The 15760-nt window shown below is 34.0% G+C and overlaps 1 protein-coding gene across 1 annotated transcript in view; it reads right to left on the bottom strand.

The window, feature by feature from the left end:
• Ptprq (protein tyrosine phosphatase receptor type Q) overlaps positions 1 to 15760 on the bottom strand; it is a 171306-nt gene that overhangs the window by 149965 nt on the left and 5581 nt on the right. Inside the window, exons 5-9 of the mRNA XM_069989182.1 lie at positions 11860 to 12059; positions 10487 to 10736; positions 10072 to 10200; positions 7392 to 7538; positions 1814 to 1986 (exon numbers count right to left, since the gene is read on the bottom strand). Of these exons, the coding sequence (XP_069845283.1) occupies positions 1814 to 1986; positions 7392 to 7538; positions 10072 to 10200; positions 10487 to 10736; positions 11860 to 12059 (899 nt within the window). The remainder of the gene's footprint in view (positions 1 to 1813; positions 1987 to 7391; positions 7539 to 10071; positions 10201 to 10486; positions 10737 to 11859; positions 12060 to 15760) is intronic.

Below are 15760 nucleotides of genomic sequence, written 5' to 3'. Positions count from 1 at the left end.
CCTAAGGATGCCATAAAGTTTCACCCTCAAAGTCTTGTGAATCACTATTACTTAAATATGATCTTCAGGTTAGCTAAGGGATTAGGGAAATCTAGGTCTATTACTTAGTACCAAGGCTTTAAGACAGCTCTCTTCAGACCCTGTTACTAGGCCTATTGAAAAGATTAATTGCCAGGACAACTTTCTTCTGTGTGACCTATGAAACCTTCAGAGGTTACTTCCATTTGAGACCCCAATCTCTCTCTCAAGTATCTTTGCCCCTTGCCAAACTCACTTCCTTTCCTCCTTCCACTACTATCACTCTCTTACCCCTAAGAAGACTTTTGTTCTGGTTTGTTTTGGTTTACTGGGAAATGAGTTGAGGTAGTTTAGATACGATGAGCCCTAGCAAAACTTCTGATAGACAGGAGCAATTAGGAATTCATAGTGTCAGAAAGAAAGATGAGATTAGAAACTAGGGGAAAAAAGAGTCATATCTATCAGAAGCAGTGATTGAAACTGTGAGACTGTAAGAAGAAAGTGTTATGAGATGATTGGAAACAGAACTCTCTGGAAAACCCTTTCTAAAGGTGTTAGAAAATAGAAAAGAGTGTTAGCTTTTCTATCTTCTTCATTTGTACTTGTTTAAAGCTAGCCCGAGTATTGTAAAGACTCAGCATATAAAACTGAAATGCACTTAGCAACAAATGGTCTAAAAAGCTGGAGAGTGAGGGTGGATTCCACAAAAGCAAAGAAAATATAATCCTTTCAGAAAAGAATTATTCACCTAAGGGTATCTTGTAACTATAAGAATAGTTAAATAATTAATTACTGTATTTGTTATTGAGGTTACTGGTGAATTCTAACAACACTTCAAAGCATTAAAGAGATTTTGAGACAGGGAGTGTCAATTAATTTATAGTAAGTGGAAGGAGAGTCCTTTATCTGAGGGAGGTCCCAAAATAAAAAAATAATAAATGAACTCACCAAACCAAGAGTTTACTTCTTTGTCATTTTCCCACCTATCTAAACCAAATAGTGAACTATAGTATAAAAATGTAAGTAAGAGCTTTCTGAAAGTTGACTTGTCTTAGATCATAGAACTACAAAATGGAAGAGAAGCCAATGACCTTAAGCCATTTCGATTTAGAACTTGTGCTATATTTCCCCGCATCATCCTTCTGAAAGTTGAACTCCAATACCAATCACAAGGGAAACAGAAGTGTCAGAAACAAGTCTGATATAACAACTACAAAAAATAAAGTGTAATGTCTCTTACTGAGAGAGGATTCAGAAATAAACACTGAGTATCAACTAGGATAAATGATCAATGTCAAAATGAATTATCACAGCCGGCCATTGGTGGCTCAAGCCTGTAATCCTAGCTATTCAGGAGGCTAAGATGTGAGGATTCAGGTTCAAAGCCAGCCCAGGAAGAAAAGAGATTCTTATCTTCAATAAACCACTAGAAAACTGGAAGTGGTGTTGTGGCTCAAGTGGTAGAGCACTCGCCTTGAGCTGAAGAGCTGAAGGACAACACCCAGGCGGAGTTCAAGCCCCACAACTGAAAAAATAAATTACAACAGATCACAAATAATAGCAAAAGTTCTATTATATGCCAGGTACAGAATAAGTCCCTTATACATATTAGCTCATTAAGCCTTCATTGTTATAGGGACTTCTATAATCATCTCCTTGAAAAAGAATCTGAAGTGCAGAAAGGTCAAGCTAAATGTCCTGGATTAAAGTGTCAGCTATGACAGAAGCAAGGTTTAAACCCAAGCATTCTGCCTGAACCAAGCAGAAAGTGCTCATCAAAATGGGAAACGAATACCTCATCTTTTTCTGTGAGCAAAGTGTTTTCCAAGATTACTCCTGTCTCTAAGTCCAACACTGTCACTCGGTATTGGTTAATGATTCCATTTGGCTGTCGTGGTTTTCTCCAAGTAATTCTTATTTCTGTGGCTTCTACCTCTGCTAGTTGTAAATCAAATACTGCTCCTGGAACTAAAAGAAAAAAAAAGAAAAGTATAAGGGTAGGAAATTACACTTTCAGATATAAAAATATTCCCTAAGTTTTTAGGTTATGATTTAAAGTATATAAACAACTATACTAGAAAATTGACAAATTTGATAAAAATAAAATATGGTATATGATTCCTTAGAGTCACGGATTTTCAATTAAATTTCTGAGCATTGCTTTCAAAACATAAATAAGGAATAGAATAACATGAAATAATCTTCTATAATCAAAATCTTATCAGTTTTGATCAAAACAACTGGATATCAAGAAGGCCTAGCTACTCCAGAGGTAGTAGAAAGAGAATGTTTACTTCAAGGCAACCAAAAGGTCTAGAAGTATGGAGCCCTTGCCTAACAAATGAAAGATTCTGAATTCAATTCCTAGAATAAAATAAAAAGATCAGAAATTATCAATAAAAATAATTTCCCTGAAAAGCTATCTTTGAGTGAGATAGAACATTGAAGATTTCATAAAAGTTATAATAACATAGCAAAACAATATTTCTTTGAATGGAATAAAATGTTGTTAATAAATGTAATTAGACTAACTTTTAATTTATTATATGAAAATGTATGGAGTTGATTGGTATTTTTTCTGCTGAGTTTTCAGGTTAATCATGTGAGCCTCAAATGATAGGGAGCTCTCAGTGAAGAAAAACTGGGACAAATTGGTTAAGATAACAATTGGTTAAGATAATAATTGGTTAAGATAAAGCACCAAGGACTTAAAGCAGCCTCCTTATAAAATCACCAATGCCTCTGTTACATCTAGTAAACCCTCCCGTTCCTCAAAATAATGGATGAGGACTTTAACCAGTTATATTCATAGCTCACTGTATAATTAAGAAGTGTCTTCCAACCCTCACCTTCTTCAACTATAACATGGGTAACAATTTTATTTTTCCTATAACTACACAAGGTTTCTGTAAGGAATAAATATTTGAAGAGAATTTCTAAAGTATAGGCTTTATAATGAAAAACATGACATAAAACATTGTCGTTTATGATCAATATAAACACACACATTAAATTCATTTCAACTCTTTTGCAGTGGTACAGATGTAGTAACTTTGTTTCGAAGATATACACATTTCTTAAAGGAAAGCAAAAAGAATGGCCTGCTTCCTTTTAAGACAATGGAAAAATACTGAGAATAATATTATAACTTCTATATTAGTCATTCCAATACTCAAGATTCTGGTGTACAGCATGCAAATCACAAAAGCAGGAGATGAAATCAATATGGATATGTCTACCATTGGCTAATCCAGTGAATCTCCCATTTATTTAATTAAATTATTGCACATCGACCTTATGCTTGTATCATTGGATTTAACAAAGTACCTTTTTCAATGGTGGAACAACTTTCTAATTAGCCATGAAAATAACAATAGTATTAAAATAGTGGAGCTCTCGTTCTACTTTTAACACTTTATTTGGAGTTTTGATGTAGGAAAAGCTTTCATCAGTATTATATAATATAAATCATAGAAAAGATCAGACATTTACCAGTTTAATGTGAGTTCATGTAGAATCTTAATGAATAAAAAGTTTAATGACTAAATGAGAACTCTATTAAAAATAAGCAAAATGGTCTGTTCGACATGACATAACATATGAACATGGTGGGAAGATATCAAATATACCTAGCATAACAGGATGTAAGTATATTTTACTATACGTATATATTTATTCTCTCTTTGTAAGCCAAATTTATGAGTAGTACCTGATATTATCAAACTTTTTTAATATCTACTTTGCAATAAACTTTCAGTAGTGCCATATCACACCTAAAATTTCAATTCACATAAAAATCAAGTGGTTCAATATTTTCCCTTTAGTGGAAATGAAGCTTAGAAAATAAAATAAATAAAGTAGACAGGACTGTATCTTATCTATGAAAAGATACTTGATCTGCTGTACCACAGATTTTTAAGGAGAAACCACACAACTGTAGATTAGCTCTAACTCTTTTAATGCAAACTAAGAAAATCATTATGCAACAACATTATTCATGATTTATCATAAATTCTGAAAGGATTGCCCATTAAGTGTTGGCATAGGTAAAATGACTACCAACGAGTCATTTGCAAATAAAAATTCATCTTTTAACCTTACTAACAAATGAGAAGCAATAAAAACACATCTGTAAATCTTACTAACAAATGAGAAACAAAGTAGGCATATAACTGGTTAAAAAGATTACAAATGATTTCAAGGTTTTAAGTGAAAAGCTATTAGGGAAAATGGGGACAGGCAACATTATAACAAAGAAAACATCAAAATAATGTTTCCATTATTTAGCAAGTTCAACTTCCATTAGAAATGCATTTTGGACAAAAACTGAAATTAAAGGCCATTGGCAATCCTGAAAAAAAAAACATTAATTTTGGTTTTGCAACAGAGATTATACAACTGTTCATAGAAAATAAGTTGAAGTTACTGAGGATAAAAGACTTCACTCCCATGGCTTATTTATAGAAGAATTAGTAAAAAATTTCAATAATTTATTTTCTTTTAAGAAACTGTGATGTTGAATTGTCTTATACTAGTGATAGGAAACAGTTATTAGGAGGAAATAGAGCCGTAAAATTTGCTTTGGCTTTACCATACACTTAAGAATATGTTGTCCGAATTAAATTCATCAGCATGGTCAGATTTTGGAATAGGCAATGTCAATTATTTAAAAGCTACCACTAAAAAAAAAGCAATTTTTATTTTTTGTTTACTCTTTTTAATTTCTCTTAACATGTATAAATTGTAGAAAATAATGGGTTTGACTAGGACATTATATAAATAATATGAAAGTAAATATGTAAATTGTGTATTTTCCTCGTATTCACCCTTCATTGCCCTCAGTTATTCACACACACACACACACACACACACACACACACACACACACACACACACACATGCACACTAGTTCCACTAATAGTTTCTCTTCAACTTCCTCTAAATCTGTTTCCTCTTCTTCTTCTTCTTCCTCTTCTTCTTCCTTCTTCTTCTTCTTCTTCTTCTTCTTCTTCTTCTTCTTCTTCTTCTTCTTCTTCTTCTTCTTCTTCTTCTTCTTCTTCTTCTTCTTCTTCTTCCTTCTTCTTCTTCTTCTTCTCCTTCTCCTTCTCCTCCTCCTCCTCCTTCTCCTCCTCCTCCTCCTCCTCCTCCTCCTCCTCCTCCTCCTCCTCCTCCTCCTCCTCCTCCTCCCTTCTCCTTCTTCTCCCTTCTCCTTCTTCCTTCTCTTTCTTCTCCTTCCTCCTCCTCCCTCCTCCTCCTCCTCCTCCTCCTCCTCCTCCTCCTCCTCCTCCTCCTCCTCCTCCTCCTCCTCCTCCACCTCCTCCTCCTCCTCCTTCAATTCCACATATGAAAATAAACGTAAAATACTTGACTTTTGAAACAGGGTCTCTCCGCATAGCCAAGGTGGACTAGAATCCATGATCCTTTGCCTTAACCTCCCAAGACTAGAATAATAGTTGTGCTAACAGATCTATTTCTAAGTAGATTATAAAAGAATTTTATAATCTTTTTAGAATAATTTTCATTTGAATACAAAGAACCATATTGTAACAAGAAATGAAAACTCATGTAATATTGAGCTACCAATTTTTAACTGAATGTAGATAGTTCTAATGACTTTTGAGATGTTTCTCATATAGTTTAGATTCCTTTGTTAACAAATTATAGTTACTGGAACCAGGATTAATTAGGATTGTCAGAAGCAGAAAAAAATAACTTAATAATTTGTCAGCATTTTGCTGAAGCACTTTGTGAGCTGAATAATCCCCATGAGGAGATGACACATGACTTTCCAGTCTTCAGTGGAGCGCATGGTTTCCCCCTCCCACTCCCTGGAGAGTCACCAGGTAAAATGGTTTGCTTAGGAACATAGGACGAAATAGGGACAAAATGTAAATCAAGGCATATATTCCAGATTATTGGATATGAAAAATTATCCCACTAGAAATATGCTTTTAAAATTGTACTTACTTGATGAATAAAAAAGAAATAAAACTTAAGTGATGTTCAAAACACAATATAGCATTTTATGAGAATTTTTGTCATATACTATAGGCCAGGAATGGTGATAACATTTTCTGCTTGTTTCAGCATTGGGGATTGAACTGAGAGTTGTCCTTGAAAGCAAACAAAGGTTTGGGACTTATTTGAAGGTATAATATAAGGACCGAAATTAGTGGGTCAGATAGTTGGCAGAGAAAATGCTATTAAGACCAAAGGCAAGGGTGCTTGTTTATTTAATAGTCATGCATGAATCTATCTAGTTTCTGAAGAGCTGTAGTAGATGGAGATGGTATATACTTGGAAGTCTAAAAAAATCTTCCAAAAGAAACAAAATGGTAAAATTTGAAAGTGAACAATTAATGACATTTCCTATATGAGTGTGTTTTCCAGTGTTAATCTATGTGTTGAAACTAGATATATTAGGACTATCATTTAAATAGACAAAACAATATTTTTCATTCTTTCAACAATTAGATACTGTCAGGTTTGTATTTAGTGAAGAGATGTGTAAAATTTCCTAATACTTGCTGCCCTCTAGTGATCAAATGTTTGAATGATTACCTGACCAACACAAGCCCAATCTAGCTGTGTGAATTCATACATGGATATATTTAACTGAACAGATTTGTTTGTATGTTAACTGCCTCACAAATGAAACTAGAAACCATTTCAAATGTTAATCTATTGTACAAGAAGGTACAAAGTGTGGGGAAAATAAGAGATTCCTCCAAAATCTAGTTTTCTGAGAAAAAAAGTGCACCCTAAACCAAACATTTAAATGTCATTAATTGCATTCCACTTATGAGTTCTTGGGGTCTTGCTAAAATTATTGTGAATCTTTTAAGAGGTTGATATGCTGATTATTTCTCAATCTTGTTTGATCTTGATCCTTTTATTGTGAAGCATGCTCTGAGCTAAATATCTAGAATGAATTAGGTAGTAACTTGGATTTTTAAAAATATAAACTAATTCGGGCAACAGTGGCCCAAATTAGTAATGCTAACAACTTAGGGGGCTAAAATTTGGAGAATTTCAATTTGAGGATACTCCAGACAGAGAAGTTAACTGGATCCCATCTCTAAAATAACAAGCAAAACACTGGACTGGAGGTTTTGCTCAAATGGTAGAGCACCAGATGGACAAATAAGCAAATAAATAAGTAAGTGTGAGTCCCTGAGTTCAAAATCCTGGTACTAGCAAAGGAAGGAAGGAAGGAAGGAAGGAAGGAAGGAAGGAAGGAAGGAAGGAAGGAAGGAAGGAAGGAAGGAAGGAAGGAAGGCAGGCAGGCAGGCTGGTTTTAAAACTGTGTTTTAGTGATTCACCAAAATTCACAACAAAATATGTCATTAACTCTCTAAAGGAAACATTCTTACCATCTGGAGGAGTAAATACAGAAAGATTTGACTTGGGTCCAATTCCTGCACTGGTTTCTGCCCCAACATAAACATCATACATTGTAAATGGTGTTAGGTTGGTGAATGCAAATTTAAGATCTTTTGTGCTATTATCCAAAATCTGACCTACAAAATAAAAAGAAGATATCTTCAGATAATTTTTTTACAATGACCAGTTAGGCTATGTACTAAAATTAATTATGAGTGAATTATTTAGGGTATTTCATTCAATAATAACTGATACCAATTTAATTAAAACAATATAAAATCTTTTAGCGTTTAATATTTCTTTTATTGAATCATACAGTCCTGTTGAATTACCATATTATTTTGATGGAAAGGAAAACACCAGATTTTACCAATATAAAAGTAGGAACTGTCTGGTGCCCGTGGCTCATGCCTGTAATCTTAGCTACTCAGGAGTCTGAGATCTGAGGATCAAGGTTCAAAGCCAACCCAGGCAGGAAAGTCTGGGAAACTTTTATCTCCAATTAACCACCATAAAATGAGAGGTGGCACTGTGGCTCAAAGTGGTAGAGTAATATCTTGAGCTGAAGAGCTCAGTAACAGCATCCAGGACCAGAACTCAAGCCCCACAATTGACAAAGAAAGAAATAGTAACAGTATCTTATCTCAAATTTATTCTACCAAAATGCTAAATGTTCTCATTTTCTGTAAGAAAATGTACTTAGAAAATATTTCTAATTTAGCTTCTGAACGCAATTCTTCAAGTAAGCTACTAACAAAATCCTTTTAATCCACAATTTTGGCACAGATATTTCCTTCACCTTGGAGCTTTAATTGAATCCTGGCTCTCTTCTAGGAACACAGCCACCACAAGCAGCTGGCAAGTTATGCAGCCTTCCAGCACTAGGAGGATTCCCCTTGCTCCTCCTGCCCCAGCCTGGACAATTTTCCATGCCTCCTCACCAAGCCTGCAGCTTTAAATCCTAGAACACCAACTAGCCCTCCAGGTCACCGCCACCACATTCTGGACAGCTCAGCTCTGGAGTCAATGCTACCATTTTCTTTAAATAATCTCCTTCTCTGCCTTATTTCAGACACTCCTTCCTATATCATAAATCACTATTACTAATAACTACAAACCATCTATATTTTCAAGTTCTCATACTTGTATAATGCCTCTTTTCCTTAACTGTACTTCAATTGCTCCAGAACTGAAAACAATCTTTCCAGTCTACTGGAAATTCCAATTCATTCATCTTACTATTTTATTTTTACCTTATTTTCTTTGACCTCTTACTACTTGCTGTTTACTATGTACACAATTTCAATGTCATTGTCAGTAATTAGCTGCTTGGTTAAGCCTTCAATTCCCCCTGAACTTCTATAGAAGGGAGCTATAGAAAAGTACTGTGCACCCAATTGACATGACTTTAAGCAAAATTACATGCTCATCCTATTATTTTTCTCTTTTCCTCATTCATTTCACCAAACATAAATAAAATTTCACCAAAAATAAACCTTTGGCTCTCCTACTTAACCCCATACTTAGTCCACCCCCTTTCAGGTTGTGTGTGTGTGTGTGTGTGTGTGTGTGTGTGTGTGTGTGTGTGTGTTTCAGCCAAATTCAAGGGTTGTTTATATCCAATCTTCCAGTTTTCCCCCCTAAGTTTCCCTTATACCATGCCAATAATGATTACCATACATCTATATCCCATTGTAAACCATCTCCTTCCAAGTTAAGTCATGATTTCAGGTTGTTAAGTACAGTGGTAACTAAATGTGTCTTAATTTGATCAAACACTATGACAAAAGAAAATTTACCTCAAAGAAGTCTTGAAAATAATAATCAGATAGAAAAGCAGTATCTATGTATCCCTGTCTGTTTTTGTGTAGGGGGTGGGGTGGGTGGCTAGAGAGGATCATCATTTTTAGGGACTGCACATATTTCAGAATTTGAGGAACATGAGCTATTCATGAATAATGATTACCTGTGTGTGATTCATAGCATAGAAATTACAAAATAGAATGTCTTAGAATTTCAAATCTTTTTCAATTTTTCAACTAAATGACAATGTGTTTATGCTATTTCATCATTGTTTGAATTAAACTTCTTTCACAGAACCACAAAATTTCAGATCAAAAGAGAACTCTACAGCTGACTTAATTTGCTTCCTATAATACTTGAAGCTCTTAAATAATCTGACAAGTGAATGCTCCAGTTATCCTTTAAAAAGAAAGAATTTGTCACTTTATAAAGCTGCCTATCTTGTTATTTTAATAGGGTTTATTTTCAGAATAGTTTTATGTTCACAGTAAAATTGTACAGAAGATCCAGAAATTTTCTTTTTTATTTCCCAGAGAGGTCTGATGTTCAAAATGAACTCTGTTCTAAATAGACATTCGATGTAGACTAATCTAAACCCATTGTTCTGTAAGCCAAGGTCTTCTGGTTCAAATACTTGAAGGTGCATATCACTTTTCAGTTTTCATGAGGATTTCTAAACATGAATAGTTTTCTTATTCATTTATGGTTTCAAACAAATGATCCAAATGACCTCATCTTCCTAATTACTTCCTTTAATTTACCCAAATTTTAGAATCCTTACCAAAAAAAAAAAGAGTGTGATGCTTTCAAGATTTGAAAATAGTAAGAAGAAATTCTTGTTCCAAAAGGTGAATGCAAAAGACTTACCTGACGGTCCATATAATTCCACTCTATAACTGAACTTGCCCGTCACTATATTTGGTGGGTCCCATGAAATTGTAAAGGATTTTCCTGTGACATTGCCTGTTATACAATTTTGTGGTGGGCCTTCTGGAACTAAAATGATTTCACAGAAAATTTAATATAGGATATTTATTTAAAATAAGGAATATAAAGTTAAAGAGAAAATACCACTCTGAAACCAAAGGTTTATAAGAATCACATAAAAGTAACACTGTAAGAGTGTTGAAGTATGAAAATAAATCTAGGTGGGATGTTTGTTTAAAAAAAGAAAACAGTTGCTGAGAGGTAAAGAGGATTAATAAAATAATCTATAAAGATGAAATGAAAGAGTTTATATAAATAATTTACATCCTCATTTATAACAAAAATGCAATCTTACCTGATTCTGGTGTTCTGACAATAGTACTATCAATATAGCCTGCTTCCGTGGTAACAGCCGAAACTTCAAAAAGATACGTGGTGTAAGGTCTCAAATGTGTTACTACAAAACTTATAGGCTCTTTCCACACAGAGCTGATCTTACTCCGTGCCAGTGTGTTTGGGGAGTATGTGGTTCTCAGTGGAGGCGTAACTCTAGCAAGTGTTGGAGAAGGACTGGTGGTACTCCATAGAAATGATTCACTGTTCTCCTAGTGAATGAAACGAACATCAGCGGAAAAACAACGTGCTATCTTTTGATAAAACAAGAAATGTAACTCATTTCTTTTTCTTTATGCTATAAGGAAATAATTGTTGCTATAAGAAAAAAGAAATGCTATTACTCTTCCATGTGTGTTTGTGTGTATGTGTGTACATGCTAATTAATAAGATTTCAAAAGACTATGCTATAAATAAATTTGTCACATTGTAATTATATCTACTTATGACCATACTTTTCTCAAAGAGTACATGAACAGCATATTTTACATTTTAATCTTCCCTATAGACACAATTTAAAGTGATTTCTAGTGAAGATAAAACCACTGCAAAATTGTTAATAAGAAAGGCTTTAATGAGTTTAAAGAGTTTTTTTTTAATTTAAAGGCTTAGATGATTTTAATCATAGGCAATTTTCTGTTGCACTTTTTTTAATCTTAAGTACTGAAAAGATAATATCACAGTCTTGAGGCATGGCTCAGTGATCCCATGTTTGTCAGTATGCATGAGGTCCTGATTCAATTTCCAGCACCATTAAAAGAAAAAGATAATGCTGCTAGCACGTCATTAGATATGGGAATATGTGCATATGAATTTGAATATAGTCAAAACATATACTCCTTGAGAAAAGATGATGCCACTGTCATTGTTATAATCCTTTCCAAGGCTTCTCATCCATGACTAGAGTGACAACAAATTCTCTACAACTTCGTATTTGACTACTTACTCCCCACGTGTGCCCTCTCCTCCTGTCTCACAGAAATATAGCCTTTCCTCCAGGAAGATCTTACATATTTTTCCATCTCAAGGTTTTATAAAGTGTTCTATATCTGGAACACAAATGCTTTCATCATGAAATCTTCATCTATCCTTCCTCTGGGGCTGATCCAAGGCCTACCCATTGTGAGAGGTCTTTCTATAACTCCATAAAGGATAATCCCCAGCACTACAAGTCATATGCCCTAAATATACCCCCTTGTGTAGAGTACGATACTAAGGCCTGATAGTAGAAGTGATAAGGTAACTAATAACCACATTGGGTAAAACATGCAATGTAGAGGGGCTAATAATTTGCCTAACATTTCTGAGACATGGCAAGTGGTCCAGGGCACTTACATTACATTCTGGCAACTTCCCAGTCAAAATGTCCTCCACTCTGATTGAGACATCTTTCACTACTATTCCACTTCTGGCATGTTTGACACTAATCTTGAAGCTGGTAATTTTGCCATTTGGTTGCCGAGGTAAATACCAAATCAAGTTGACTGCTGAATAGTTAAAAGCCTCAACTGTGAGATTGACTACTTTTCCTGGAGCTGGGGAAATGAAAGATTGACAGAAAAAATAAACAAGTTATGAAACCAAGAATGGTATTTATATACTGTTGGGAAATCCAATTGCCATGTTATAGGACACTAAACATAGCAAATATTGTGGATAAAATCTATCTCAATGTAACTTCTAAAAATAAACTGAAATGGAAGCAAAAAATCAAATACTGAAAGATTATAGGACAAAGATGAGCATTAATGAAGATTTCAAATAGTTATAAAGCCAGGCATCATGGGACACACCCATAATTCTTGCATATGGGAAGCTAAAGCAAAAAAAAATTGAATTCTAGGTCAGATTGGACTACATAGTAAATCCCTGTCTCAAAAAACATCAGTTGATAGTTCACGAACAAGTTAGGACAAATTTATTACCTCCTTAAATACTTAAAATTGTGTAAACTCCCTAGATACTGCATAAATGTAAAATGATTATCCAAAAATTTACACCAAAAACATGCATTTCTAGAAATTTTGTACCTAATGTAAAGCAGATACTCAGGCAATCACCAGATTGTGAATACTGTATTTTGATATTTATAGCTTTCTTCAGAATTTCATTCTTTTCTATCAATTATTTATTATCTATAATAATAATGATAATAATACCCTGAATGCTATATGAGTTGGAATGAGAGCAATATGAAGCCACATGAAGAAAAATTAATGTCATTATCTTATGGTAATACAAAACTAATATAGGAAGATACTCTAGAATTTAGAAAATGACAAGTCAATTTGAAGTTTTGTTTGCTTCTTTTTGTACTTTTGGTTTGCTTTGAGACAGAATCTCCCCCTACCTCCAACTGGCCTTTACTTCATAAGATAGCACAGGTTAGCCTCAAGCTTGAAATCCTTCTGTCTCTTCCACTGACAAGTCATTTTGGAAAACAATCAGAAGATAAAATATTTTAGGCAAAGTAATATATGATGATCAGAGTGACCAGTATTAAGATGCCAAATGTCTGGAGTTTACATTATATTTAAAAATGCCAATTTGATTTGTGAAGAAAATCCACATAAATTATGAGAAATTAGACACTGGGAAGGGGCTCTATGTGAATGATATATGTTAGATAGAAGTAACTCAGAAATTTTAAGCCTGAAACATTTTAATGGAAAAAATTGAAATTCAATTATTACTGGGAATGATTACAAATGGATGAAATAGTGGGTGGAAATTTTCTCCATGGGAATTGGTAAAATGGAATTAAAGATTAAGAAATATAATTACAATACAGTAATTCTATGATACAAAAGATTTAGCTCTCAATTTCTTTAGAGTAGATAAAATGGAATAAAACAAATGGAAAATGTTAAGCATATAATACTGTGGAATGATAAAATTAAAACTTTTATCGTGAATATTAATCATCTTTTAAATTTTCTTATTTATATAGTCCATGTATATTTTAAGTACTCTGGAAGTATTTATACATCAAAAATATATACCATACTAGCCATATTTCCAATGGAAGTTAGCAATCCTAAAGGGCTAATCAAATGCAGAGAAATGTGGGATTTATAGGTCACATTTTTAGTGGATTATGAAGCAAAATTTCTAAAGGAATAAATCATAAATATTATCATTTAAATTTGCTAAGCAACATTACTTAAGGAAGATTATTTGTACTATCTTGTTTTCTTTTTGTATATCTTCTTTTTTTGTGATCCCATAGAACTTGACATCTGACTTTGGCTCTTCTCTGTGCAGTGTTAAATAATCCATTTTCTATTTCTTGATTTTATGCACCAGAATGTCATTAGTTTTTGATATTTCCTGGAGTGTACTTATCCATCTTGATTCAATTAGAATCATTAATGAGCTAGACACAGTTTGCTTGTTGCCTGTAATCCTAGCTACTCAGGAGGCTGAGATCCAGAGAATAGCGGTTTGAAGCCAGCCTGAGCAAAAATGTCCATGAGACTCTGTCTCAAAAATAGCTAGGGAAAGCCAGGCAAGAATCATAGCTCAAGCCGGGCGCCGGTGGCTCACACCTGTAATCCTAGCTATTCAGGAGGCTAAGATCCAAAGTTTTCGGTTCAAAGCCAGCCTGGGCAGGAAAGTCTGTGAGACTCTTATCTCCAATAAACCACTAGAAAACCGGAAGTGGCACTGTGGCTCAGGCGGTAGAGCACTCGCTGTGAGCTGAAGAGCACAGGGACAGTGCCCAAGTCCAGAGTTCAAGCCCCACGACTGACCAAAAAAAAAAAAAAAAATCATGGCTCAAGTAGTAGAGAGCCAGTCTAGCAAATAAAGAAAGTGAGCACAATGCCCTCAGTTCAAGCACCAATTATGTGGTGTTTAAAAAAAAAAAGAGCAAAAATACATTTAATAATGGAGTACCAAAAATTCTGTTTTTAACCATTCATATGAATATCTTTACACATATTTGGAGAATATGTATAAATAGAGACATGTACAAATACATAAGCATATAAAAATACAGACAAGCTTATATCAGAACAAATGTATCACTGTTGATATAATAATACAAGCACACATTTTCAAGCCATTAAGAAATTTACAAATCTAAAACAAAGACTATCAGAGGCTTGTTTCTGTGTGTGTGTGTGTGTGTGTGTGTGTGTGTGTGTGTGTGTGTGTGTGTGTGTGTGTGTGTGTGTGTGTGTGTGTGTTAGACTATACACATTCTCAAGCCAGTCTGGAACTCATTAGGTAACCCAATGTGGCCTCAAACTTTAGATCCTCCTGCCTCTGCCTCTGCCAAATCACTCTGGAAAGAAATCACGACAAAATAAAATGTCTGAGGTAAAACAATACGCGACTAAAGGTGACGAGTGTTAACAGACCAAAGAGTTAGACTTTATATTTTTTGTATTCATGTTACACCATTTTTAATGTTTTACAATCTAAAATAAATTGTATATTTACCTGAAATATGTTGCCTGGGACATTAAGCACTGAGCTTTGTGTATGTGTGGATAGAATAACAGTAATTCAGTATATTAGCCCTGATTTTGTGTACATTTTTCAGGAGTATTTACATTCATACAAATTACTTCCAATTAAACAATTATTAATGAAGTTTATTACATAGGAATCTTCCGTAAGTTTGGGTTTAAAGAACAAAAGTAATAAAATATATACTTGGGAGAAAATATTAGAGATCACTAAACTAATTGAACTTATTCATATTTATATTTTATATTTATATTATTTATATTTGTATATCCAATTAGTTCAAAGTATAGCAAGTCAGACACAGACACTCCCCTCTGTACTGTCAGCACTAATTCTGGAGTTTCTCTCTGTCCGATTAACTCAAGAGAGTTAATGATGAAAGTTAGTATCTCTAGAAATTAGATCACTTGGTGGAAATTCAAAGCTCTGTCACATTGAACTCATGATCTGTATATATCATCTTTTGTCACAAGGCAATATTAAGAAAAAATTAAAACTATGAATGGGCTAACATTTACAATAAAACTTAAGCAAATGAACATGTAACAAGTCAAATTGGTCCAATGAAGAAAAAAAAAACTTTTTGAACATAGTAATGGGAAGGAAGAAGTAGACACTATGACTTACTTCTCTTTTATAGGGAAAGTAGGCTACAGGCAGGCAAGCTTTTGGTCTTCAAGCATGAAATGCAAAGGGGTTGAACAGGGTGAAAGGGGTAGGGGTGGGATTCAGGACAAATTCTGATCATCATACCGGTAAG

The sequence above is a fragment of the Dipodomys merriami genome, unplaced genomic scaffold, assembly GCF_024711535.1.
Source record: "Dipodomys merriami isolate MVZ:Mamm:240054 unplaced genomic scaffold, mDipMer1.0.p SCAF_10, whole genome shotgun sequence".
NCBI classification, from domain to species: domain Eukaryota; kingdom Metazoa; phylum Chordata; class Mammalia; order Rodentia; family Heteromyidae; genus Dipodomys; species Dipodomys merriami.
The sequence above is the reverse complement of the archived record's forward strand: the minus strand, read 5'-3'. Positions and strand labels throughout refer to the sequence as shown.